This window comes from Pleurodeles waltl, chromosome 1_2, assembly GCF_031143425.1.
Source record: "Pleurodeles waltl isolate 20211129_DDA chromosome 1_2, aPleWal1.hap1.20221129, whole genome shotgun sequence".
NCBI classification, from domain to species: domain Eukaryota; kingdom Metazoa; phylum Chordata; class Amphibia; order Caudata; family Salamandridae; genus Pleurodeles; species Pleurodeles waltl.
The window spans coordinates 1,340,780,819-1,340,806,649 of record NC_090437.1 but is presented as its reverse complement, the minus strand read 5'-3'; the positions used below and the strand labels follow the sequence as shown (position 1 = coordinate 1,340,806,649).

Here is a 25,831-nt window from a genome sequence, read left to right as displayed (position 1 = left end):
GCACAAGCCCCCGCCCTATATAGAAATAATGTGGGGTGGGATAAACAATCACCTTATCATGTAATTCCCATTAAAGGAGAACCTCAGCCACAGCCGCAATATCCTATTAAATTTGAAGCAAGGGCATCGGTTCGGAAAATTCTTACTCAATTGGAGTACCAAGGTGTGATTGAGCCTTGTGTCTCGCCGATGAATAATCCCTTATTTCCGGTTGCTAAACCGGACCATTCCTATAGGATAGTGGTGGATTACAGACATTTGAATAGTCATACACGCACATATGCTATACAGAATTCACATAGCGCTGCGCTTATGAATAATATAGTGCGTAAAAAATACAAAACAACCTTGGATATCTCAAATGGATTTTTCTGCCAGAATATAGCACCCGAAAGTCGGGACTATACCGGTTTCAGTGCGTTTGGCTCTCAGAAAAAGTTTTGTCGTTTACCTCAGGGGTATAAGAATAGCCCAGGACTGTTCTCGGCTCGTGTGACTGAACTTCTGCACGAGTTGGACCCTGAGGCGTTATCATATGTTGATGACATTTATTTGACGGACGATGAGATTCTACAACATCTCAGTCGCGTATCGCGCATTGTTGTGGGTTTTGCTGATATTGGTTATAAGTTTAATTTTAAGAAATCGAAGATTGCCTTCCTCAGTGTTATTTTCCTGGGATATGAGTTATCGAGTGAGGGCAAGAGCCTGGCGCCACATTTTTTGGAGAAATGTGCTTTACTGCAGCCTCCTAATACGGTTCGGAAGCTCCAGTCTTTGTTGGGGTTTCTGAATTTTGGCAGAACTTACATTCCTGATTATGCTACACGTATAAAACCCTTATATGAACTGATTCGCCCGAATTTTTCAAGTAGATTTTGGACGATTGAGCATACACACATACTGCGAGAGCTGCAGAATGATCTCTTAGCGGTTAAACATTTACACACGCGGGACAATAAAACTCATTTGGTCATCAGGGTGATTCCTGGGGCTCTTGGATTTACGTATGTCACCTTTAATGAAGGGGAGACAGTCCCGATAGCATACAAGTCCCACTTGTATTCTGCTGCAGAACAACGTTTTGCACAGACTGAGAAAATTCTCACTGCAGTACAGATGGCTGTGATCAAAGAAAGACCGCTAGCCCAGGGCCAACGCATTATTGTCGTTTCCCCAATTCCGGCCTTGGAGGCTGTTACAAAAGCGAGTGTTCCTAATTCGAAAGCTTTACACCCGCGGTGGATACAATGGGCTACGTCTTTGACGGCCACTGATGTGGATTACATATTTGACCCTAAGCTGCAGACTCAAGAATTTCTTCAATATGAAATAGAGTACCCGGTTCCTGCTGGCACATTACCTATTGACCAATATGAAGTGGTCATGTATACCGATGGCTCTGCGCAACCGGCGGTTGGGACTAAACATCAGTATTCTGCTGCTTGTGCGGTGGTGAGCGGGACTATGGAGGGGGGAGTTTTCTGCCCCCGACATACTTATACTAAAACCTTGGGAGATTGCACGGCGCAGCTGGCTGAGCTCAAAGCTCTTTTGTTAGCGTTGGAGCATGCAGAGCCGGCGATATTGACCTTGCTGGTCTGTGACTCCTACTACTGTGTGCAATCCTTCAATGAATATCTGCATTATTGGAAAATGAATGGGTTCAGAGATTCTAAAGGCAACACCATTAAACATAAATTGTTGTGGGGTAAGGTTGCGGGTCTGAAAGAGACGCTTCCTAAAGTCCATGTTGTACATACACTTGGACACCAGCGCGTTGGAATACACGTTGCTGGGAATACTTTGGCTGATGAGGCTGCAAAGGCGGCAGTGACTATCGCCACTGTAGCCGCGGTAACTCGTTCGAGTTCAAAACCAGACATAGAGATTTCGGCTGCCATAAAAGCTACGGCTGATGGCACGCCATTTCCTAAAGGATTCCCTTCTAAATATAGTTACTGCTTGAGTGGTGCACTAAATGCTGTTGTTAATATTCCAGGCGTTGGTGTACGTGAGTTACCGAATAAGATTGAGAGACCTCGATTAATTTCTGCAGCGCATGAAGGGGTGGCATCTGCGCATGCTGGTGTGGCTGCCATGATTTCGCTTTTACAGGCCCGTTATTGGTGGCCTGGTCTCTATAAGGAGACAAAGCAGTATGTCCTTTGTTGTGACGTCTGTCAACAAATTAAAGCATCGTCGGCTAGACGCCCGCAGCAGACTCCTCTTCTGATATCAAATAGACCATTACAGTGTGTGTACTTGGACCATTGTGGTCCACTGACACCAGATAGTGCATACAAATACATATTGGTTGCTGTAGATTCGTGCTCCAGATTTGTGTGGGTCTGGCCACAGCGCTCGGCTGACGCTCGGACTGTTATTAAAGATTTGCGTATCTTTGTCGATACATTTGCAGTTGCGGCTTTTCATTCGGACCAGGGCCCTGCTTTTGCCTCTAAGGCATTCAGGGACACCATGGCTTCGTTGGGGGTCCAACTCCAATTCTCGTCTCCATTTCATCCCGAGGGAAATTCTGTTGTGGAGCGTTTAAATCGTGATTTAAAGCAATCCTTAACAGCCAGGGTTATAGGTACGGGTCGTAGTTGTCTAGCCCACCTGTATGGAGTACAGAGAGCACTTAATAACTTGCCTAGAAGGTCACTGCGGGGTCGTACTTCATATGAGTGCCTGTTCGGAACACGAATGTATGTTCCTGATCTGGATGGTCCTGGTGTGGAGGCGGCAGATACGCCCTTTGACATAAATGATCGTGTCACTGTTTTGCAGGATTTACAACAATTCCGTGAAGATAACTCTTCTGCAAGTGCTGCCTCCTCTGGAATTAAGGATGAGCCAGTAACACCTACTGGTTGGATACCCAGGATTGGGGATCTAGTGCGTGAAAAGGTCGCAGTAAAGAAAGAATTTGGTCCTTCTTATCGAGCACCTGTCCCGGTGTTGGGGGTGAGCGGCACGAGAACTGTGATTTTGCCGCCGCTGCAAGGGGCCAAAGGAAATCGTTTTGTTTCCATTGATAATGTCAAGTTACAACATGTGGCCGATTCTGCACAGCAGACCAAGAGGGACACCCAGTAGTTCCGGCATCCCTCTCACTACTGGGGAAGAAGTCCCGCTGCAGGTGATTAGCACCGACCATGTTTCCTCTCCGAGCTTGGGGAGGGTGGAAGATGATCTTGCGATTGTTCCACAGTCGACGATTGATATCGATTCTTTTTCTCAAGTTGCTGTACGTTCTACTGATGTTTCTGAACATGTGATTTATAGCGTACCTAGGAGAGAACCTCCATCAGCTTCCTTGTTCACTGTTGCACCTTTTGCGAGAACTGCCTCTGGCTGCTTCAACGACGCGGATGCAGCTGTATCCAGCTCTTCGTCTTCGCTGTCTTCAATCCGAGGTCCACGTAAGCTACTAAGTTGGCTTAAACGTACATATTTTGTTGTTCCTTGGAACTATTTGTGGCTTTTTATGGCTGTACTGACTATTTTTTTATGGTTGGGATTTGTGGTTACCTTTTTTCTAGTAATACATGGTCATTTTCTTCCTGATCGATCAGACATTGAGCACGTGGAGACTGTGTTGAGACCACATTTTTCGTCTCATATGGTTCGAAGAGACTTATCCAATGTGAACATTTCTGCAATACCAATTCCGGATGGAATTGTGTGGGATAAAGTAATGTTTGATATATATGGTCCCACTGAATTGATTCAAATACCGTATGTTCTTAAGTTATCAATGAATGATATTGTTATTCCAGGCATTGTTTCTGATGATTGGGATGTGAAGACAGTAGATGCTATGCTAAAAGATTTGCAATATTATACTGTCTATGACGATGAAGATGCTTACCAATTTAAAGATAATCATGGTGATATGTTTTGCTACACCTATTATGGACACCACTTTATTCACAAAGCGAGTAGCCCTAAGTCCATCTTTAATTATGTACAATGGGAACATTGCTCGACTCCTCCACAAGGGAGTTCGAAAACGTATAATGATAAATTTGCATATTTTTCTGGGCATGATCAGCGAAACGCTAAGTCTTACTATTTTAAAGTGACACCGTATTCTAATAAGCAAATTTTGTTGACCGATACTAAATTACTGTATTCTAATTCGTTTGTATCTAAACTTTCGGTCGAAGGATATGAATACTGGTTGAAGACTGTTGACTTGAAAAGTGTTTGGGGTACGAAAAATTGGCAGATGCAAGGCAGAGATACATTATTTCGAGCATGCATTATCCCTGTGCAAATGATTTTCCTCAATGACACAGTACAACAGACTAGTTGTTTGGGCTTGGCGTCGATTAGAGAATTGACTTTGCCTAGAATACCTGTCCCTTCTAAATTAAATAACTGGCAGCACTATGTGAATGCTACTTTTAGTGAATTTACGCATTGGGTCCAGAATGGTACGCTTAACGCTTCATCGTTACATCCGGGCGGGTGGTTATTGTGGCCTGTAGACACTAATCAGTGTCATCAACGTTTTGTTACCTCTTCTGGGGGGTTCAGGACTAGTAGGGCAGACCCTCGTTACATTTCACCAGAACATGCAGATATAATAACTACATACAGTGTGGGGAAACTTTGTCAACAATGGTTGAAGTACTCCACGCTGGGTGCAGTTAAGTCACACCTCAAGTTACTGTCTAATGGTACTGATTTACAAGATTTCTTGTCAGGTCCCAAGGTGCCCCGGAGAAAAAGGTTCTTATACGAAGTGTATAATGAGTTTTGGAAACTTTCCCAGCAGGAGGCTGCAGCCCGGTTAAGACAGATTGATCAAGAAAATCTGCTGCAGACTTTGTCTGTTGTTGATAATGGCATGCATACCCTTTCTGACCGTGTTTACACGATTGACAGCATTGTCTCTTCTGCTATTGACATTATAAAATCAGACATGTCTTCTTTATATCATGGGCAGAGTCAGACACGATCTATCATGCAGCTGGGTTGGACTCTTCAGACCTTGAAGGCGGGTCGCGTTCCATGGCAGCACATTCGTGCCAGAGAGATCTTTATCTCCTTTAATTTAACTCGTCAACAACAATTGATGGCTAAGAAGGAAGCAACGTATGTTATGTTAAATATTGAAAAGTTGGAGAAACTGCCTTTTACGGTGGCTGAGATTCCGTCAGCTGAGTGGTTGATTCATGGGGTTATTAATTTGCCTATCTCCACTCTGCAATTTACTTCTTGTTTGAAGCACATTCCGGTGGGTAGATATGAACTATTGGGTGACAGTTACATACACGAGGTGTGGGAGCTTCCTTTTCAGTACAGATGTGTTAATGGTTTGCAGGAAGTTTTTCTTAGCGGTAGTGAATGCGAAGCTTCTGTTAGCCATTCCATGGTTTGTAAACAGCTGTCCTTGCACGGAGCGTGTAATGCTTCGATTGCTAACTTAGCTTGTTATCTGAAGGGAGTTCCAGTCCCGGTAATTAAAAACACTTTCCAGGTGCTTTCTAACGGCAGTTACATTGTTCTTAACAGCGAACGCTGCTGTGGCATGCGTGCCGGAATAGTTTACGTCGTTGTCGTCAACAAGGCCGTTACGTGCTGCGGGAATGTGTTGTTTCCCCCTACTGAATTTAGGGAGGTAGCGGACATCTGGCCTCATATTGCTACTTCCAAGGTTGATTTCCACAAGTTGAGTCGGCTGAAAGCTTTATTGTTTCAAAAGCATGTGGCCCTTACATCTGCTAGCGAGACCCACGCACTTCAAGTGGCAAGGTCATCGGCGGAGATACAGTCCCTTTTGAATACTAACTTTCCGAGTCACTTCGGTGAACTTGTGGGACGTATATTTAATGCATCCAGCACTGCTGGTATTGCTCATTTTTTCAAAGCCGTTGGTGTTGGTTTCGTTCACACCTTCTCTTCCATATTCGGTTTGATACCTTCGGCTATACACTCTATTTTCGGAAGCATTTTTGGGGGTTTCCCAATTACTTTGGCTTTATTGGCTGGAGTTTTGCTATTGTTGCTATTTTTTCGCAATGGCTGCCCCGCCGCAACGAGATCCTGTATTGCTGCTCCTGTCAGCGCAGCTGTGTCGTGAACGCATGATGCAGTGTTTTGGAGCAACACTCCTGGCTCATTTGGAGTGTGACTGGTCTTTGTCGTTCCGACCGGTTTTGGATTGTGTGCAACCCGTGTTTCGATGCCTTTGGTGCTCGTTTGAACATGCACTGGCTTTCTGTCTCTCACTGCAGCGCTCTCCAGTGGTTGATCTTGATCTGTTGATGTTCCCGATTAGGGCTCATTCCCAGACTTGTGCACTGCGGTTGCGTTTGCTTCGTGAAGCGGATTATGAGATTCCCTTCCTGGAGGAAGATGGTTTTGTCTCTTTCCGTGGCACTACACGGGGTGCCGCCCTGAATGGTTTTGGGGCTTTGGAACACACCTGCTCCATGGTACTTTGTGGCGTGGATCTTCCGATATTGACATATCTCGAAGTGGAGGAGCTTCTACGTTCTATTGCTTCTGTTTGACAATTGGATTTTTTTTTCTCTCTCTCCCGACTAAATTGACACTATATTGCAATTCGCTCTATCGTCACATGTTTCCTAAATTTATGACTTTGTTGTCTTCTCATCTTGTCGAAATGTTGGGTTTAAATTTAGGTCATGTTTTTTTTTTATGTTGTTGGAACCACTTGCTACCGACAAGGGGAGGGTGTAGTGTGGTCAGTTTTACGTATATTTTGCGCATTAGCTTCAGGCCTTAGGCCTCTGTGCACTTTGCCCTAAATATATTTTATTCATTTGCTAACAGCTTAGAGCCTCTGTGCACTTTGCTCTAAATGCTTTCTATTAGGCTTCGTACTGTTATTTTACAGAATAGCCAGTTCTACGGTGTTGTTTTTTATTCATATCACACTGTTTTGCCTACTTCAGCACTGGAGTTCTTCATAACATATTCACTCTGTGCTTTAGTCAAGGATACAGTCTGGTACATTGCCGATAGACGTGGTAGGAGTCTAGACTTGCCATTCCTGCGTAGGAACATTTTGTGATCACGATGACATGTTAGTTATAAAATCACTTCCTTGTCCCAATACATGCAAGAGGGAGATTCCGACCAGGGAACCACAACTAGACGCTGACTGCCTCGTTGCAGATGCTGAACCAGATCACAGGCCTTTGCTCAGGTATGAGTGTGTCCGTCTCCCTAGTGATACAGAAAGGCAAGCTGAAAGCTTAACATGCTGTGCTCTAAATAGAACAAGCAGAGGGAGAGTAGAAACGGTTAGGAATTATGATAGCTTTATTTCTATGTTTTACTCTCCTGGTTACTATATAAATCCTACTATGTTGTATTGTTCTGGTTATTGCGGCTCACGCCTTAATATCTAAAATACAGTCGTTTTATTAAAACATTATATAAAACTTATACTGTCTTTGTCATTTGTATATGAGACCATATAGTGAATGAGAGAGTTGGTTTGGATCTGAGTGACCACGACTTCCCTGAGAAGTTCCAAAGATGTCATGCGCTCGGCTGCCCAATCATTTCTTCCCCGTGGGAGAAATGAGGCACTGCTAGTTAGCCGGAGCAACAACCGGATTTAGGGTGACAGAGTTCCTTACACGTGGGTCAGACTCAGTCCCCCACACCGTTATCGATCCTGCTGCCTAGAAATCCAGTAGTCTCATTTAGGATAATGAGAGCCCACGCGACAGCATTCTATGTCAATCGTCTGCCAATAAGTGTGTCTCCTGGAGTGGGCTGATGTGTGCCCCAGAGTGTTTCAGATATGAGAGTATAGCCCGACGTTTGTCAGGATTATTGAGATCCTTCACATTTAGAGTCAAGGACCGCTAGTGGTTGCATTATAGGTGAAGAGTTGTATCTGTAAATCCCTTTGGGAGTCAGTGAGGACAGTACCCAGGGAGGTGTACCAATAGGGACGTGTGACCACCTGGTATATGTTCCCACCACATAAACAAAAACCCTGCAACAACAACAGTGCAAATAACAAAATAAACATTAAACATGTCATTGTCAAATCTTGCCCGCAGCTAAGCAAGGCATTGAACTGGATATTCTAGGAGGCTGGCCTTGGTTTGTAGTGGGTACCAAAGGTACTTACACCTTATACCAGGTCCAGTTATCCCTTATTAGTGAAATGTAGTCAGTATCTAGAAGCCAGGCTGTCTGGGGGTAGCTGTATCTGAGCAGCCAAGACTTATCTAGGAGACATGCAAAGCTCTTGCAATACCACTGTAGCCACACAGTACTCACACACATGAAAGAAAATACTCAGTGTTACCAAAAATAAAGTAAATTACACAATATATACACTAGTAACCAAAAACAGGTAAGTAAATAGTCAGAAGATAGTGCAAACAGTGAAAATCACAATAGGTTGCAATGGACCTGGGGGAACACAAACCATGTATTAAAATTGTGTAATGCGAAAGTTGTCTTCCCACCTAGGCAAGTGTAGTGTGTAGAGGGGCACTGGGAGTATAAAAAACACCAAAGATAAGTAAAATACCCCATCTCAGAGTCCAGGAAAGCAGGAGTAAAAGACAACAAGTTTCCTAAAACACACTAGGAGTCGTAGTAGAAGATAGTGCAAGAACCAGAAGAGTCTGCAAGACACCAACGATGCATTCCTGGACCTGAAGACCCGTGGAAGAATGGGAACAAGTCCAAGAAGCACTGAAGAGTCCAGGGAGAACAGGAGGCCCTGCTAACCCAGATGAAGGTGCAAAAGGAGAACCACCGGTGAGAAGACAAAGTCAATATTGCACCAAAGACAGATGCGGGTTCCTGGTTGGTGCAGAAGATGTCCCACTCCAGATGGATGAACACAGTCTAGTTTACGTCACTGGATTCTGCCAACAAGCTTTGGCTCAGGCAAAACACGCTTTTGGTGGAAAATGGCGCTGTCCAGGAAAAGGAGGGACCTGGTGGCCTCTACCCAAGATGGGGAGACAGAGGGTGCTCTCAGCAACTCAGAGAGCGCTCAGAAGACCAGGCAGGGTGCACAGGAGTCCCACAGCACAGGGACAAAGAAGGTGCAAATGGAGGCCCATGCAGCATGACCCAAAGGATTCCCAGCCCCCGGAGAACCACTCAGAGAAGCTGTGCGTCACAGGATGGAGTGCTGGGAGCCTAAACTGTGCTGTGCATGAAGAACTTCTTGGAAGGTCGCACACAAGCCTTGGCAACTGCAAGTCACATGGCGCACAAGGGTACTGTCTTGCGTAGGGAGGCAAGCTCTTACCTCCTCCAAATTTGGACAGCTGGACATTGGGACTATCTGAGTCACTTTAGTTTACCATCCATGTCGCTCGATCCACGCAACTCATCAGGAGAGGGGACCCACGCCACCAGTCATCACAGCAGAGAGGTGCCTGCTGAAGCAGGGAAGTTACTCTGTCCGAGATTTCTTCGGTTCTTCTGGTGCAGGCTGAAGACAGGAAGTCCTTCGAGGATGCACAACCTGGAAACTGTTGCAGTTGCTGAAGTTACAATGTTGCTGAAGCCGTCTTTGCTTCTTTGTTGCAGTTTTGTAGAGTTCCTGGAGCAGTCAACGGTTGATAGGTCGGTAGAAGATGAAGTAAAGGATTCCTGTTGGAGTCTTGCAATCTGAATCTGAAGAAACACCCAGTGGAGAGACCCTAAATAGCCCTGAGAGGGGGATTGGTCACTTAACCAGATAAGCACCTATCAGAAGGGGTCTCTGACGTCACCTGCTGGCACTGGCCACTCAGATGCTCCCAGAGTGCTGCACCACCTTGGAGTCCAAGATGGCAAAACCCAGGGACACTGTGGAGGAGCTCTGGGCAATCCCCCAGGGGTGATGATGGACAGGGGAGTGGTCACTTCCCTTTCCTTTGCCCAGTTTCGTGCCAGAGCAGGGACTAGGGGTCCCTGAACTGGTCTAGAATGGAGTATGCAATGAGGGCACCATCTGTGCCCTTCAAAGCATTTCCAGAGGTTCTGGGAGGATACCCCCGTGCTTGTAACACCTATTTCCAAAGGGAGAGGGTGTAACACCCCTCTCCTAAAGGAAATGCATTGTTCTGCCTTCCTGGGGTTGAGCTGCTCAAGTCCCAGGAGGGCACAGGCCTGTCTGTGAGGTGGCAGCAGCTGGGGCTGCAGTGGAAACCTCAGAAGGCTGGTATGGCAGTACTGAGGGTCCACTGTGGAGCCCCCAGAATTAATGGGATTGTACAACCAATAGTAGAATCAGTATTGGGGTACAATTCCCAGTTGTTAGACACCTTACATGGCCATATTCAGGGTTACCATTGTGAAGCTGTACATAGGTATTGGCCTATGTGCAGTGCACACTTAAAATGGTGTCCCAACACTCACAAAGTCCGGGAAAACTGGCCTGGACAGCGTGGGACCACCACTGCTAGTGCAGGGGTGCTGTCACACACAGATACTTTGCACCCAGCGTTCAGAGTCTGAAGGCCTGACATATAGGTGAATAATAAGTGACTGGTGCAGTGAAAATGGCTGTAAAATAGTGCATGCATTATTTCACAGAAGCCTTTGTATGGACTCCCTGTGGGTTGCAAAAGAAATGCTGCAGCCCATAGGGATCCCCTGGTACCCCAGTGCCATGGGTACATAGGTACCATATACTAGGGACTTATAATGTGTGGCCAGTATGCCAATTTGGAGTGAAATTCTGGGTTACTAGTATGTAAGGACAAATTTGGAACCAGAGAGAGCATAAGCACTGGGGTCCTGGTTAGCCGGATCCCAGTGACATAGTCAAGCATACTGACGAAAACAGTGAAACATACTGACAAATGGGCCACAAACCATAAGCACTGGGGTCCTGACTAGCAGGATCCCAGTGACACCTTCAAACCACACTGACAAACAGGCCAAAATGGGGGTAACCATGCTTGAAAGAGGCTACTTTCTCGCAGATGCAGATGGTAAGGGGCGTGGTGAAGGCTCAAGGCCCCCCGTCCCAGCCAACCCCCCACCCAAAGTGATGCGATTAGGGGTTCACAGCTTCCTTCAGTTTCTTTCGTGGCGAGGCATTGTCTGGTGAGTCCCCTGAGAGAGTCTCCATCGTTGCTTGCCTCTTTTAGCGATTGTTGCTGGATCTGGTCGAAGGCCAGTGGACCAGGACCCCTCCGTGCGCCGTCGTTGATGCTTGATGTTGGTTCCGGGGATGGATGATTAACTGCTCCAACTGTTCGATCACTTCATCCTGGGTGTTCTCAGAGTCTTCCCTGGAGGAAACCCTATCTCCCAGACTGTTCACCTCTCGGCAGAGTTCTTTGAGGTCATCGGAGAGGTCTTTCTTCAAGGTCTGAAGGTCCTATCTTAGAGAAGTGAACAGAGCTTCTAGAAAAGGCCGGGTAACCTGCTCATCTGTCTCCCCAGGAGCTGTTGCAACGTCCCTGCATGAGGGCTGCGTGGGCTCAGTAGTTTGTGATCCCGGGGGCCTGGTGAGCATCTCTTCAAGTGTCCGGTCCTTCTTGCCTCATCTGGTAGCATATCTCTCTGCTTTTCAAAGCACACCCTGTGAAAGGCGGGAAGCCTTACTCCCAGAGTGTGCAGAGGGTATGCCGGATACCCCAAGTCAGAAGTGGCCGACTGCACCGATAAGGTGGTGAGTGAGTCCCTGGAGTGCTTAACTGCTGAGGTGTGTCACTCCTGCATGCCTGGAAAGGTCTTTTATGCCCTAAGCATGATCCAGGAAACGGGCTTCTCAGTTCATGTGTTGTGTCGCCCTAGCGTCATTTAGGATGCATCATAACCCGCTTTGGAGCGTGTGGTCCTTCAGGGGCCAGGGTTGCCAGGATCAGTAGCACCGAGCCTGAGTGGGAGTTTCACTGCAAAGAAGATGTGTCAACCATCCAAGCCTAGAAGGTAAGTCCCAGTGATCCATTTACTTCGGATAGCCGGCGTCAGGGCCCAGCTTTGGCAATCCTCACCTAGGCCAGAGCGGCTGTTGCAAGCGTAGTGTCACCACTCAGGGACCCACAGTCTATTGTTGGCAGGTGAAGCAAGCGTGGTGCAAAGGGCTGTGATGTGTTTGGGTAGCCCAGTGGTAACGAGGTGGGGGGGCCCTATGGGCCCATAGCCTGGTAATCTTCCCCACCCAGCCCGGGGACGCTGACCCAGGGTCTTGCCATTCGTCAATTAGGAGTCCTGAGCCTCCTACTCGTTGGGCCCCCTCCTAACAGTGTCTGGCATGACCCCTTGCCCCCGGTCTTCAGCAGGCCATACGACCCGATTGGGGCCCACATTGCTGCATCAGTCCAAAGCCTGCGTGCGGCTCAGTCACCAATCCAATCCAATCAGGGGTGAGCAGAGAGGGGGAGATGCCAGAGTTCAACAGAGCCAGCCTCAACAAGCGAGGCATCAGGGCACTAAGCCCACCGCCTCCTTCCTTGAGGGATTTCTTCTTGGGGGTCAAGGACTCATCCGCAGCTGTCTTTTCGAGGGGTGTCATCCGGTAGCCTTGCGTTGCGCGGCTTCTGCTCTCCGATCCCCACCTTAGAGCTCTGCGCTGCTGTTACCTCCCTCCGGCTGCAGGTGCTGGCACAGCCTCCCGCGGCCTACTGCCTCAATCCAGGCCGTGGATTGACGGGTGCGTTCAGGCCTCGCCTGGCCAATCCCAGTTCGCAGCCCAGACCTCCGTGTGTGGATGGCACCGGACTGGGCCATTCCTTAACTCATTCAGAGCAGTCCAAAGGGACTCCAGCGGTTCAGGGCAGGGTAGGCTGGCATCGGAGGATGGCGAGACAGAAAAACGTGTCTTACCGCCATGTTAACCATGCCCTCTAAGGGCCCGATTTAGAGTTTGGCGGAGGGGGTTACTTTGTCACAAACCTGATGGATATCCCATTCGCTGTATTATGATCCCCTAGGACTTTACTGGTCACATTTCTATTCTCTAATCCTGCAGCAGAGAAAAAAAGGTAAAGTTACTGCTGAAGCGCTCAACAGCATTTGGTGCAAAGGTGAAAGGCACAGCCTAGTGAAGTGGTGCAAGTAACAGTTAAGGACTGATTCAAAGCGCTACAGGTAAAAGAGTGCTGTGCTTTGCACCGCTCTCATTACATGAACCCAGTGCCCCAGACTTGAAAGGCACAAAGCTGACAGTTTACACTCATGGGCACATGGAGAGTGAGCGCTGTTCTATGTTTACGACACTCAAAACTACACTTGAACAACAGGCAGGGCTCCTGGAACTATTCGACTCAGCGTCCGCTGCGTGTTTCCCACAGTTATGGAGTTGCTGCAATTGCCACATAATCCATCATCTGCTGTATAATCAGCAGACTTCACCCCAAAAACTTCTTTCTAGCTCAAATGGATCAAAAGTTACTAAAAAAAGTAAAGACGTGGTCGCCTGCCATAGAAAGGCCTTCGTAAAGGTTAATAGGTCATCTGTCAGTTGCATTATTTCTGTATTTGGTTGTTAAACTGGTACTAATGAGGTGACATCTTTGCCCAGATAGTATTACCATGTGTAAAAATTACAAAATGCAGAAGTAATACAATCAGAAAATGTGCTGCAGCATGCTGCATAATTAACTTTTTCTTGCCACATAATTTAGTCAACATTGCCACATAATTTGGCACTCCCCTGCTGTATAATTCCAGTGGCCAGTTTCAGGTTTGTTGCATATTACAAGATAAAAGAAACAATGTGTAGAACTGTTGGATTCAGAGATATTGGATTGGATATGGATTGTTGGGAGTCAACAGACCGTGGATCATCAACCTTCTGAGGCACATCAAGCACAGGAACTACAAGTCCCAGAAGTCCAGAGTTACCTGCGGCCATCATGGATTGGGTTTGTTCTAGGTAGACTGAGCCCCTCACCAGGGCGCTCTTCAACAGAGGTCTGCAGACAGATCAGCACCCTGCAGAGAGCTCAGAAGAAGGACCAGAACCCAGCAATACTCACCCTTGTGTTTTCGGGACACCTTTCCATCTAGGACTTCACTGGTCACATTTCTAGTCTCTAATCCTGCAGCGGAGAAAAAAAGGTAAAGTTACTGCTGAGCGCTCAACAGCATTTGGTGCAAAAGTGAAAGGCACAACCTAGTTCAGCGGTGCAAGCTGGAGTTAAAGACTGTTCTGGGGTGCTGCAGGTACAGCGGTGCTGCTGGAGTTAAAGACTGTTCTAGGGTGCTGCAGGTGCAGCAGTGCTGCTGGAGTTAAAGACTGTTCTAGGGTGCTGCAGGTGCAGCGGTGCTGCTGGAGTTAAAGACTGTTCTAAGGTGCTGCAGGTGCAGCGGTGCTGCTAGAGTTAAAGACTGTTCTAAGGTGCTGCAGGTACAGCGGTGCTGCTGGAGTTAAAGACTGTTCTAAGGTGCTGCAGGTGCAGCGGTGCTGCTGGAGTTAAAGACTGTTCTAGGGTGCTGCAGGTGCAGCGGTGCTGCTGGAGTTAAAGACTGTTCTAGGGTGCTGCAGGTGCAGCAGTGCTGCTGGAGTTAAAGACTGTTCTAGGGTGCTGCAGGTGCAGCAGTGCTGCTGGAGTTAAAGACTGTTCTAAGGTGCTGCAGGTGCAGCAGTGCTGCTGGAGTTAAAGACTGTTCTAAGGTGCTGCAGGTGCAGCAGTGCTGCTGGAGTTAAAGACTGTTCTAGGGTGCTGCAGGTGCAGCAGTGCTGCTGGAGTTAAAGACTGTTCTAGGGTGCTGCAGGTGCAGCAGTGCTGCTAGAGTTAAAGACTGTTCTAGAGTGCTGCAGGTACAGCAGTGCAGTGCTTGGACCGCTCTCCCAGTGCACCAGACTTGAAAAGCACAAAACTGACAAGTTGCACTCGGACGCGTAGGGAGAGTGTGCACTGTCCTATGTTTACTACACTCAAAACTAGACTCAACAATGGGCAGAGCATAAACAGTGTTTGGAACTGCATCAAAATGGATTTCTACTTGTGAAAGCCCAGTTTTTGTTCACTTGTGGACTTTTGTTTTGGATCTCTTTTTTGGCATAACCATGCGGTGCCTTAAGAATTCTCCTTTGAGAAAGCCGCCCCCCCACGTCTCTGTGATCAGTGGTCCCTCCCCTGGAGGTTCTGTCCAGCATTCCCTGCTGCTTCCCCTTGTCTGGGAAGTTGCAGGGGACCAAAGACACAACTGTCCAACGGGGTGGGACTGGCCTGTAGGGCAATCTCGCCCTGTTTTATTGCATGGTGGTTGCCTTGTTACTGCTGATTTTCTGATATTACCACAAACAGTGCCTGCAACAAGAACAAATGCATGCAGACTCCCACACCTTGCAAAACGTCTCTACAGCGTGTCTTTAGAAGTTGAAAACTGCCCAGATTTGCAAATGTGGGCTACCTTCTTTTAGCTATGAGATTTGCAAATGGTGGCCATTTTTATTTTGGTGCTTGGGACTATTTAGTGTCCCTGTCCGACCCTGTTGTCCTGACTGTCCAACCTTCCAAGTGATGATGGTTAGGACTTGTGGTGCGTAAGGAAAGTGAGTCAGAAGGTAGAACTGTGTGAGCACCTATGAACCGTGGTGCACAAGTGGCAACAGAAGAGAGCGGTGCTTTAGAAGTAGAAATCCAGACCATTGGTTCTCTTTATTATCTCTCTCGTTTGCTTGCTTTTTATTTGATGGCTTACTTTCCTCTTGCATCAGTCCCTCCCCAGGAGTACATCCTCCTTACAATCCTTTCGATTGCCTGACTTGTATCCTTCCACTACTCACTTTTAGGGAACTACTTTTTAGGTTTTGTATGCACGTTTTGAATCAGTCACATGGTGCAAGCAACTTCAGTACTTAACACAGGCCCTATTTGTTTTTTTGCGGTTTTCTATAGCGCGATCTCAACCCGGGTATTGGAGCGCTTTATATGAGCACCAGTTACATTACACAAGGACACATTCATTTTTGTAGGCACAGAGAGATTAAGGCCGATATTTATACTTTTTTAGCGCTGCATTTGCGCAGTATTTTGTAAGTTTGCGCCGATATTGCTTCAAAAATCGACGCAAATGCGGCACTAAAAAAGTATAAATATGGGCCTAAGTGACATGCCCAGAATCACAGGATGTTGAGCCGACGCCAAGACTCAAACCTGGTTCCTAAGCTCCAAGTTCGGCAACCCTGGCCATTACGCCATATCCTCTTCCCCTTTGAACATAAAAAACGTATGATCTTCCCCTGGAGCTCCCATGCAGCCCTTTTGTTTGCTTTTGATTTGCCCCTGTGCTCATGGATTTTGTCGCTCTCTTCTATTTGCTGAACGTTCAAAACAAGAGGTGAAATGTCAGGCCAAGTCTTCTGACAAGTGCCTTCCGAAAAATTCCCGCTTACTGACTGTGCACGGGGAATGGGGTTCACATTTCGTTTCCTGTCTGCAATGTGAGCAGTTTATGTAAAGTGAACTCTGTGACAATCTTGCATGAGTACAAGAAGTGTGAAAGGGAAGGCTGCGTGATGTTATATTTTTCTAATAAAAATTCAAAAAATATATATATACCTGCTCTCCTCACAGTGTGCAACATGGCTTAAAAAATACATTGAGAAAGCCAATATATTTCCATAGGCGAAACCTATTGGCTTTGCCAATGTTTGTTTCTTCTGAGTGCTGTACAGGCAGTCACAGCCTGCAGAAGATGGCTATATTTGTCCTTGGTACTAGTCTGGAGGGCCACAGTAATGCCCACCTCAGAGGGTCCTGAAAGTTTCAAATGGATGTAAAGATGGCTGGTGGCAGAGGGATCCCTTCTGTAAGGGCCAGAGCTGTTGTCATCGTGGGTGATCTACCGCTGATCAGTGCATGGACACTAGATCAGAGTTTCTTGATGCTAAAACTGACTTCACATACGTCATCACTCACCATGCTCCTGAAGACCATTGCATGGCCTGAACCTTGTGTTTTTGTTGTTTGGTGTTTGTCATTGTCACTGTCTGGACTGTGTTATCCTGAACAAGATATTGCTGCATAATTGTGAAAACATCCCTCTGTGCCACAACAAGTGTCCTGGGCAGTTTTTGAAGCTTGTGTTAAACTTATCGTTGAAAGTTATCATTTGTTAGAAAATGTGTTGGTGACATTATCGCTGGCTACCGCCTAGATGAAGGGGTCATAGACAGTGGTCTGAGGAGTGAGCATATAGTCTATGTATGTTTGTAGGTCTATTATATTATAGATACTATGCTTCACTACACGTACGTTCTTAAATCTGCAAAACTCTAATAAAAGTATGTGTTAAAAAATGTTAGAGCCGGCAGGCTGGTTTCCTGTCAGATGAAAAGTCACAGTTCACAAAAACTCAAGTTTTTGGGAAGTTAGTTACCCCCTCTGATGAATCGTTTCAGTAGGTGACGTGCAACCTACCTCCTTAGGAGGGGTTTTAAACAGTATTCCTAGTGAAATGTTTTATGTATTTGGTAGTTTGTGTGACAATTAACTTATGTGTCCATTGAAGTACATTTCCTTTTCCAGGTAAAAGCACTGGCTGTAGACATTGATTTATTGAATGCTGTTGTGTGTTGCTGAGTTATGAGTTTCTAGTCCACAGCACTTCCCTGAGCCAGCCTTGTGCTCCTCTGTCTAAGCTCCCCTTTTTCATGTGCTAAATGGGGTGTTTAGTCCCAGTTGGGGATCAGCATTACAGAGGCCTCAGGACTGCAGTGAGGAGGCCCCAGGACACCAGTACTGAGTCATCAGCACTGCAGTACAGAAGCCCCAGGACACCAGTACCAAGGCCCCAGGACACCAGTACAGAGGCCGCAGCACACCAGTACTGAGGCCTCAGGACTGCAGTACAGAAGCCCCATGACACCAGTACCAAGGCCCCAGGACACCAGTATGGAGGCCTCAGGACTGCAGTACAGGAGCCCCATGACACCAGTACCAAGGCCCCAGGACACTAGTGCTGAGGCCTCAGTGCTGCAGTACAGATGCCTCAGGACTGCAGTACAGAGGTCCCATGACACCAGTACCAAGGCCCCAGGACACCAGCACTGAGGCCTCAGCACTGCTATACAGATGCCTCAGGACTGCAGTACAGAAGTCCCATGACACCAGTACCAAGGCCCCAGGACACTAGTACTGAGGCCTCAGTGCTGCAGTACAGATGCCTCAGGACTGCAGTACAGAAGTCCCATGACACCAGTACCAAGGCCCCAGGACACCAGTATGGAATCTCTAGGACTCCCATATGGAGGCCTCAGAACTGCAGTACAGAGGCCCCAGGACTGCAGCGCAGAGGCCCCAGGATACCAGTACGGTGGTCCCTGGTCTCCAGTACAGAGACCTTAAGACTCCAGTATGCAGACTACAGGACACCAGAAGAAAAAGGCCCTGCAAATAGAATTGGGGCCCGGTAACTTCTGATTTCCCTTGGACGAAGATGCGTCTCACTGGACTGTCATGAGTACTCAAAGAAATACTCAAAGCGATCAGGAACCACTATTGTCAACGAGGAGAAGCTGAGTCTTGGCCATGCTTAGGGTAGCGTCTGTGCTATGGTGTAGGAGGATAAGGCAGGTTGAACCTGGCAGGAGGTAATGGGTATTGATGAATGGAATATATTGCTAGTATTCCCCTGGAATGACAGCTTCCCATTTGGGCCCTGTCCCTTGCTGGCCTGCAAACACCTGGGGAGGAGAACCCCAACAAAGGTATATTTAGGTGGGTTTGGCTATATTTTTATAAATCTAAAAAAAAGCTTTGCTATTTGTTTGGACCTGACTTTCAGCCAGTCCTCGAGCACATTAGATATTGTCCCACCCCCTGATCTAGTACCGTCCTTCATCTGTACTTCAGTCTGTTTCTCCAGCACAGCTGGTTGACAGCCGGGGGCAGGGGTTTATACTTAAGATATAGCCTAGCCAAGCCTATCATACTGTCACCATCCCTGTAAGGAGACGAAGCTCTTCTCCGATGGTCTGAAGAGGACCTGACCTCTGATTACGGGGACCAGGAGCAAGAAAAGTGTCTATGGGGAGAGTGCGTCAAGACGGTGTCCAGGACAACACTCAACCTTCAAGATGTGTATTTTTGAGTGGGTCTGGAATGTGTAGCGGTCGGAACTCAATCATCAAGAAGTGTATCTATGAGATGAGTGTGTCAAGACAGAGGGGGGACAAGACCCAACCTTCAAGATGCGTATCTATGAGATGAGTGCATCAAGATGGTGCTTGTGATTTTTCATCCTCAGCTTTCTTTTAATAACTGAATCCATTCTAAGAGTTTAATTTTAGGTTCATTTCACCTGAACCACCTGGAAGGGCAGCCCTGAAACAAAGATTTGTAGAAGGAAAACCCAGGCCTGGAACACAGTGCTGGTAATGACAGTCACCTTGCAGTAGGCTCATCCTGGCACGCCGGCACATCTCTTGGCCTGTACTCAAGTTCAGTGCTTAATTTGAGCCGGTGGTTTCTGGTCCCCGGCACTGCACATAATTGTCAGCACCTGCGCTGATGATAGTCCACCACATGGTGGCACTGTTTGTCTGATTTAGAAATGAGCACAACTACTGTATACATTCAATATACCTGCTAACATGATTAATACCTGCCACCCAAGTTATTCTACTAGCTTTGTGGGCCTTGAATAGTCTAATTGTCACAGTTGTAGCAGTGTGATGGTTAGTAGTTGTGTTCGTACTGTCATTGGCAGGGCAATGGGTGGTGCAAGTGGCCTCCTGACGAGGGTCCTGACACTTATTTTAAGTTAAGCACTCCTCAGGTGGCAACAGGAATGTACATACCATTTTCCCCTTACCCTCAGGCATGTGCCCGCCAACCCCCTCACACAAACACGTCCCTTACCATAGGACTCCGCCAGGACACAGTAGACGATGAGCAGCGACAGGAAGAGGGTTCGTGGAGACATGGTGCAGCTCTCCGCTTCCGCTTCCTGTGGGCAGAGTGGAAATCATTAATGTTCTGAGTCGCCCAGCAGGGCCACACCGTACCTGAGGGCGCCATGCCCTCTCCCTTTGCGTGCCTGCAAACCAGGCCATCTGTGAGCTGCCCTCAGTGAGTCCACCTTCCTCAACCGTGTCATGACCATTACAGAGACAGAAAACACCAGAGGTGCTGAAAAGGTACGCCCCGCCCACCCCAGCTGCTGCCACTCAAGGGCTGCCAGGCCCAGCATCCTCCAGTGCTGTTTCCTGTCTCTGTGGGGAGAGAAAGAGTTGAGATCTTTGCTGGACTGAGGTCTCTTCCCTGATTCTTAGAAGCATCTGCTGGGGCTGGAGGGGATCCAGACTCTAGTGTGGGAGCAGCAGGTGATGGGTTTAGCACAGCCATCCCTGGTCTAGTTACCTCCCTTAGTGTTTTCATTACGTGGCTTACTGAACCCGTGTTAGTACCATCCTCTTTGGGCTGCTGATGTTGGCATTCTATGACCAGTGACTGAGTTAATTGAGGTCGAATCCAGGGCATAAATCCACAAAGAAGTGCAGGGACCAACCAACTTAGGCAGTGTGCAAGTGCCACCACGGTGCATGACATCACACATGTGACATCACATGCGGCATCATAGGAAGTGGCATCACTATCCATGACTTTACAGGAAGTGACATCACAAGAAGAGACATCAAATCTTAAGACCTCACACATACGTTTAGAAGGACTATTGTGAGTACATATCAGTGCATTACACGTATACATGCGAACGCTCCTGATTTAGGCCGAAGACTCACACTTTCGTAAGCTACACATAAAACAATGTTGTCTTTTCTCAGCGTAAAGCTTCCTTTACTCAAGGACTGAAGAAACTAACGCCACTAGGTGTAATATTCCATATGCAGCGCCTTTCCATGTAGATGTGATTTCGTCAGCTGCCTGCGCTCTCCGGAGGCGGGTCCGCTCTCCTATGCAGAGTATGTTTACTCAGCCACGCCCACTACAACGTGTGTGTGGTGGGACCTCCATCTGTTGTAGGAGACTGGGGCTCATTTTTACCAACAGACCACGACCCAAAGGAAGAGAGAGAGACGGGAGAAGGGAGAAAGAGAGAAAGGAAGACAATGATGAAGCCAGAAAAGTGGGTGAAAAACAGAACCTGCAAGAACAAGCAAGTCTGGAGAACTAAAAAATCCTTGGCGTCCAGCAATGGCACCCTAAGAAAAAGTTTGGGGCTCTGCATTTATGTTTTTACAAATTACACACTGCCCCCAAAATGCCACCTCTACATTTAGCAGGAGACATCTCTCGTGTTCTTATTGCTGGCATAAGTATATCTAAACCAGCCTCACACTCACCAGTGCAACTGGGCAGCTCACCCTGCAATCAGTGCCACCACAATACCCACACAAAGAACGGAGCACAACTTTCAAAGTAAGAGGGATCCGCTCCACATCGAAATAAGTGTGACCCTCCCGGTACCCAAGGACGAGAAGGAAACGGAGGTGAATACAACTCCCAAGAACAAGGCACATGCAGGTCTAGCCCCAAGTAGCACCTTAAAAACATGTTGGCCACCAGGAGGAAATGTTGCTGCTTTGGGTAGAAAAACTACCCAAGTGAGGAGATGTGGGAACAGCGAGACACCACAAACTATGGCCAGTAATCAGAATGTACGCCGGACTGTGCTCGCTAAGAGGAACTTTGTACATTCTACACATGTCCCACTGCCAACCTGGTGCCCTGGAGATGGCCCACTGGCCGTGCCCTGCTTACAGCAGCAATGACTCCTCGGTGGCCTATTCACTGTAACTCACCCCGAAGGAGCCGTCCTACATAAGCACGCGTGATCTCTCATTCCATACATCACTCCGAGTTACATCAGTCTCCCAGACCTCAGAGGTTTGTAACAACAGACCCTGTGTTGTTGTGTTATGAGCAGTGCTTAATTTGTGCTTGTTGTTTCCGGTGCTGAGCACCGGCACTTATTTGTGAGGGCCGGGGTTTATTCTTCTGCCTCAAGCATTTGCTGCGAGCAAAAGACACATATGGAAATGACGGAAGAAGGAAAAACGAAAAAGCGTCACAAAGGGAGAAAGCAGAAAGCTGCAGGATGAGCTGAAGGGGCAGGGGTGGCCGTAAATGGATTGAAGAGGCCCGAGATGGCTTCAGGATTACGCTGCCTCAGTATTCAGTACTGGCAGATTTAATTACAGCAGCCTCGTGTTTAAGAGAAGGGCTTTGAGCACCGGCACCTCTTTATTTACAAATTAAGCACTGGTTATGATACGGTGCATCGCAAACTTTGGAGCGTTGCTGCAGCGGGCGGGCGTGAGAGGGGCAGAGAACGAGAGCACCCATTCCCAGGAGGGTAACAACCTGGCAACATGTAACGCAGACCTACAATAACAGTGTCTGCGGCTGTCCAGGTATTCAGGTCCTGTGTTGTGCAGGGCTTTGTAACCAGCAAGGCCCTGAGCTCAGACACCCTCAGGCACCCAGTTCACAGTCCCTAGTACACAAGAGAATACGCTGCATGGAAAGGAACTGCAGAAAAAGAAAACACTCTTGGGGTACTAAACCAAGTGAAGGATGTGCAATGTGAGCAGGGGTACCCCGCTGACACTCTCCAGGAATCCATCAATGTTTGTCCTGTCAGGTTTGGGGTACAGGGTCCACAGGGACCCGGTTCAACATGCTTTTCATTACTGCTGGGTCTGAGGCCCCGAGGGACCCGCCCCACTGAAAGCCCTGGTTCTCAGTCTCTTGTGTTGGCCCGCGTGACCCCTAAGCATGGGTAGTCAGGGAGTGCCTGGGGTGACCACGAAGAGCTTGGGATACGAGCTGCTGCCCCGGCACCCCTCCCTGACACCCATGTGTGTGTGTATGTCCCTTGCAACCCCCCGTGCAGCTCCTTCTGTCTGTCCCTCCAGGAGTGGCCCCCCTACAGCTCCTGCTGGCTGCCCCTCCAGGAGTGACACCCCCCTGCTGCTCCTGCTGGCTGCCCCTCTAGGAGTGACACCCCCTGTGCAGCTCCTGCTGAGTGCCCCTCCAAGAGTGACCCCCCTACAGCTCCTGCTGGCTGCCACTCCAGGAGTGACACGCCCCTGCAGCTCCTGCTTGCTGCCCCTCTAGGAGTGAAACCCCCTGTGCAGCTCCTGCTGAGTGCCCATCCAAGAGTGACACTCCCCCCCCCCCCCCCCCCAATAGGTGTAGCACTACCATCCCTTGTCCAAGGGTCTCTGTCCCCGTCTCAGACGTGGGCAGCGCTTACCTTCCAGTCGAGGACCAATGCCTGTCTCCTGCTCTCCTGGGCAGCTGTGCCAACCGGTGAGTGATGCTGAGGGGCCTCTGCAGATATAGCGCCACCGATGCAAATTACAAGGAAGCGCTGCGACACGTCACTCACCGCTGTGTTCCTGCCCTGAAACGTGAGACCGGTGGTAAAGAAGCGTGTCAACCCCTCGTGTGTGCAGGTACCAGGGCCCTGCTCTGGGTATCTAGCACACACCACCAGCCTGACCCCGGGTACAGCGGGCAGCGAAGGAAGGAGGTCAGGGCATCTGCACATGTGTGATCCTGCGCAAGCGTGGGACCTCAGACGGAAGAAATACTCTTACCCATCTCAAAAGCTTGAAACGTAGAGATCATCTCGTAAAAATATGAATCAGCGCACAGAAATCAGAGCACAGAAATCAGCGCACAGAAATTAGCGTACAGAAATCAGCGCACAGAAATCAGAGCACAGCAATCAGAGCACAGCAATCCGAAGTACGACACTGTCTTCGCCTCTCTGCAAGGGCGCTGCAAACGTATCCTGAAGGTTAATGAGCCTATCAATGAATGAGAGTATCAGAGTATTATAGAGTATGAGCCTATTGTACTGTATCAGAGTATGAGCCTCTCATAATGTGAACATCAGAGGATGGCCCTATCAGAGCATGACGTATCACACATGTGAGTATCATAGTATGATCCTATCATAATGTGCACATCAGAGGATGAACCTATCAGAGCATGACATATCACATATATGAGTATCATAGTATAAGCCTAATGTGAACATTAGAGGATGACCCTATCAGAGCACGTGAGTATCGGAGCGTGACGTATCACATATGTGAGTATTATAGCATGAACCTCTCATAACGTAAACATCAGAGGATGAACCAGAGCATGTGAGTATCAGAGCATGACGTATCACATATATGAGTATCATAGTATGGGCCTACCATAATGTGAACATCAGAGGATGAACCTATCAGAGCATGTGAGTATCAGAGTATGACGTATCATATATATGAGTATCATAGCATGAACCTCTCATAACGTAAACATCAGAGGATGAACCAGAGCATGTGAGTATCAGAGCATGACGTATCACATATATGAGTATCATAGTATGGGCCTACCATAATGTGAACATCAGAGGATGTACCTATCAGAGCATGTGAGTTTCAGAGTATGACGTATCACATATATAAGTATCATAGCATGAACCTATCATAACGTAAACATCAGAGGATGAACCAGAGCATGTGAGTATCAGAGCATGACGTAATAATGTGAACATCAGAGAATGAACATATCAGAACATGTGAGTATCAGAGCGTGTCGTATCACATATATGAGTATCATAGCATGAATCTATCATAACGTAAACATCACAGGATGAACCAGAGCATGTGAGTATCAGAGCATGACGTATCACATATGTGAGCATCATAGTATAAGCCTATAGTAATGTGAACATCAGAGGATGACCCTATCAGAGCACGATGCATCACATATATGAGTATTATAGTATGAACAAATCATAATGTGAACATCAGAGGATGAACCTATCAGAGCATGTGAGTATCAGAGTATGAGCCTATCACATATGTGAGCATCATAGTATAAGCCTATCATAATGTGAACATCAGAGGATGGCCCTATCAGAGCATGACGTATCACATATATGAGTATCATAGTATGAGCCTGTCATAATGTGCACATCGGAGAATGAACCTATCACAGTATGTATTATAGTATGAGCCTATCCAGTGTGAGTATCACACTATGACGATATCATTGTGTGAGTATAAGAGGATGAACCTATCAGAGCATGACGTATCACATATATGAGTATCATAGTATGAGCCTGTCATAATGTGCACATCGGAGAATGAACCTATCATAGTATGTATTATAGTATGAGCCTATCCTAGTGTGAGTATCACACTATGATGATATCATTGTGTGACTATAAGAGGATGAACCTATCAGAGCATGTGAGTATCAGCTTATGAGCCTATCACATATGTGAGCATCATAGTATGGGCCTATCATAATGTGAACATCAGAGGATGAACCTATCAGAGCATCAGAGTATAATTCTATCACAGTATGTGCGTATCAGAGTATGAGCCTATCATGTGAACACCAGAAGATGCCTCTATCAGAGCATGTGAGTATCTGAGTATAATTCTATCACAGTATGTTAGTATCAGAGTATGAGACTAGTGTACTGTATCAGAGTATGAACCTATCATGTGAACAGCAAACGATGACTCTATCACACATGTGAGTATCATAGTATGATACTATCATAATGTGCACATCAGAGGATGAACCTATCAGAGCATGACGTATCACATATATGAGTATCATAGTATAAACCTAATGTGAACATTAGAGGATGACCCTATCAGAGCATGTGAGTATCAGAGCGTGACTTATCACATATATGAGTATTAAAACATGAACCTCTCATAACCTAAAACATCAGAGGATGAACCAGAGCATGTGAGTATCAGAGCATGACGTATCACATATATGAGTATCATAGTATGGGCCTACCGTAATGTGAACATCAGAGGATGAACCTATCAGAGAATGTGAGTATCAGAGTATGACGTATCACATATATGAGTATCATAGCATGAACCTATCATAACGTAAACATCAGAGGATGAACCAGAGCA

At 47.3% G+C, this 25,831-nt stretch overlaps 1 protein-coding gene across 1 annotated transcript in view; it reads right to left on the bottom strand.

The window, feature by feature from the left end:
• Positions 1-25,831, bottom strand: part of LOC138257206 (uncharacterized) — a 46,345-nt gene that overhangs the window by 7,708 nt on the left and 12,806 nt on the right. The window contains exons 3-5 of the mRNA XM_069205892.1: positions 23,140-23,289; positions 19,782-19,869; positions 13,947-14,009 (exon numbers count right to left, since the gene is read on the bottom strand). Coding sequence (XP_069061993.1) covers positions 13,947-14,009; positions 19,782-19,869; positions 23,140-23,289 — 301 coding nt within the window. The remainder of the gene's footprint in view (positions 1-13,946; positions 14,010-19,781; positions 19,870-23,139; positions 23,290-25,831) is intronic.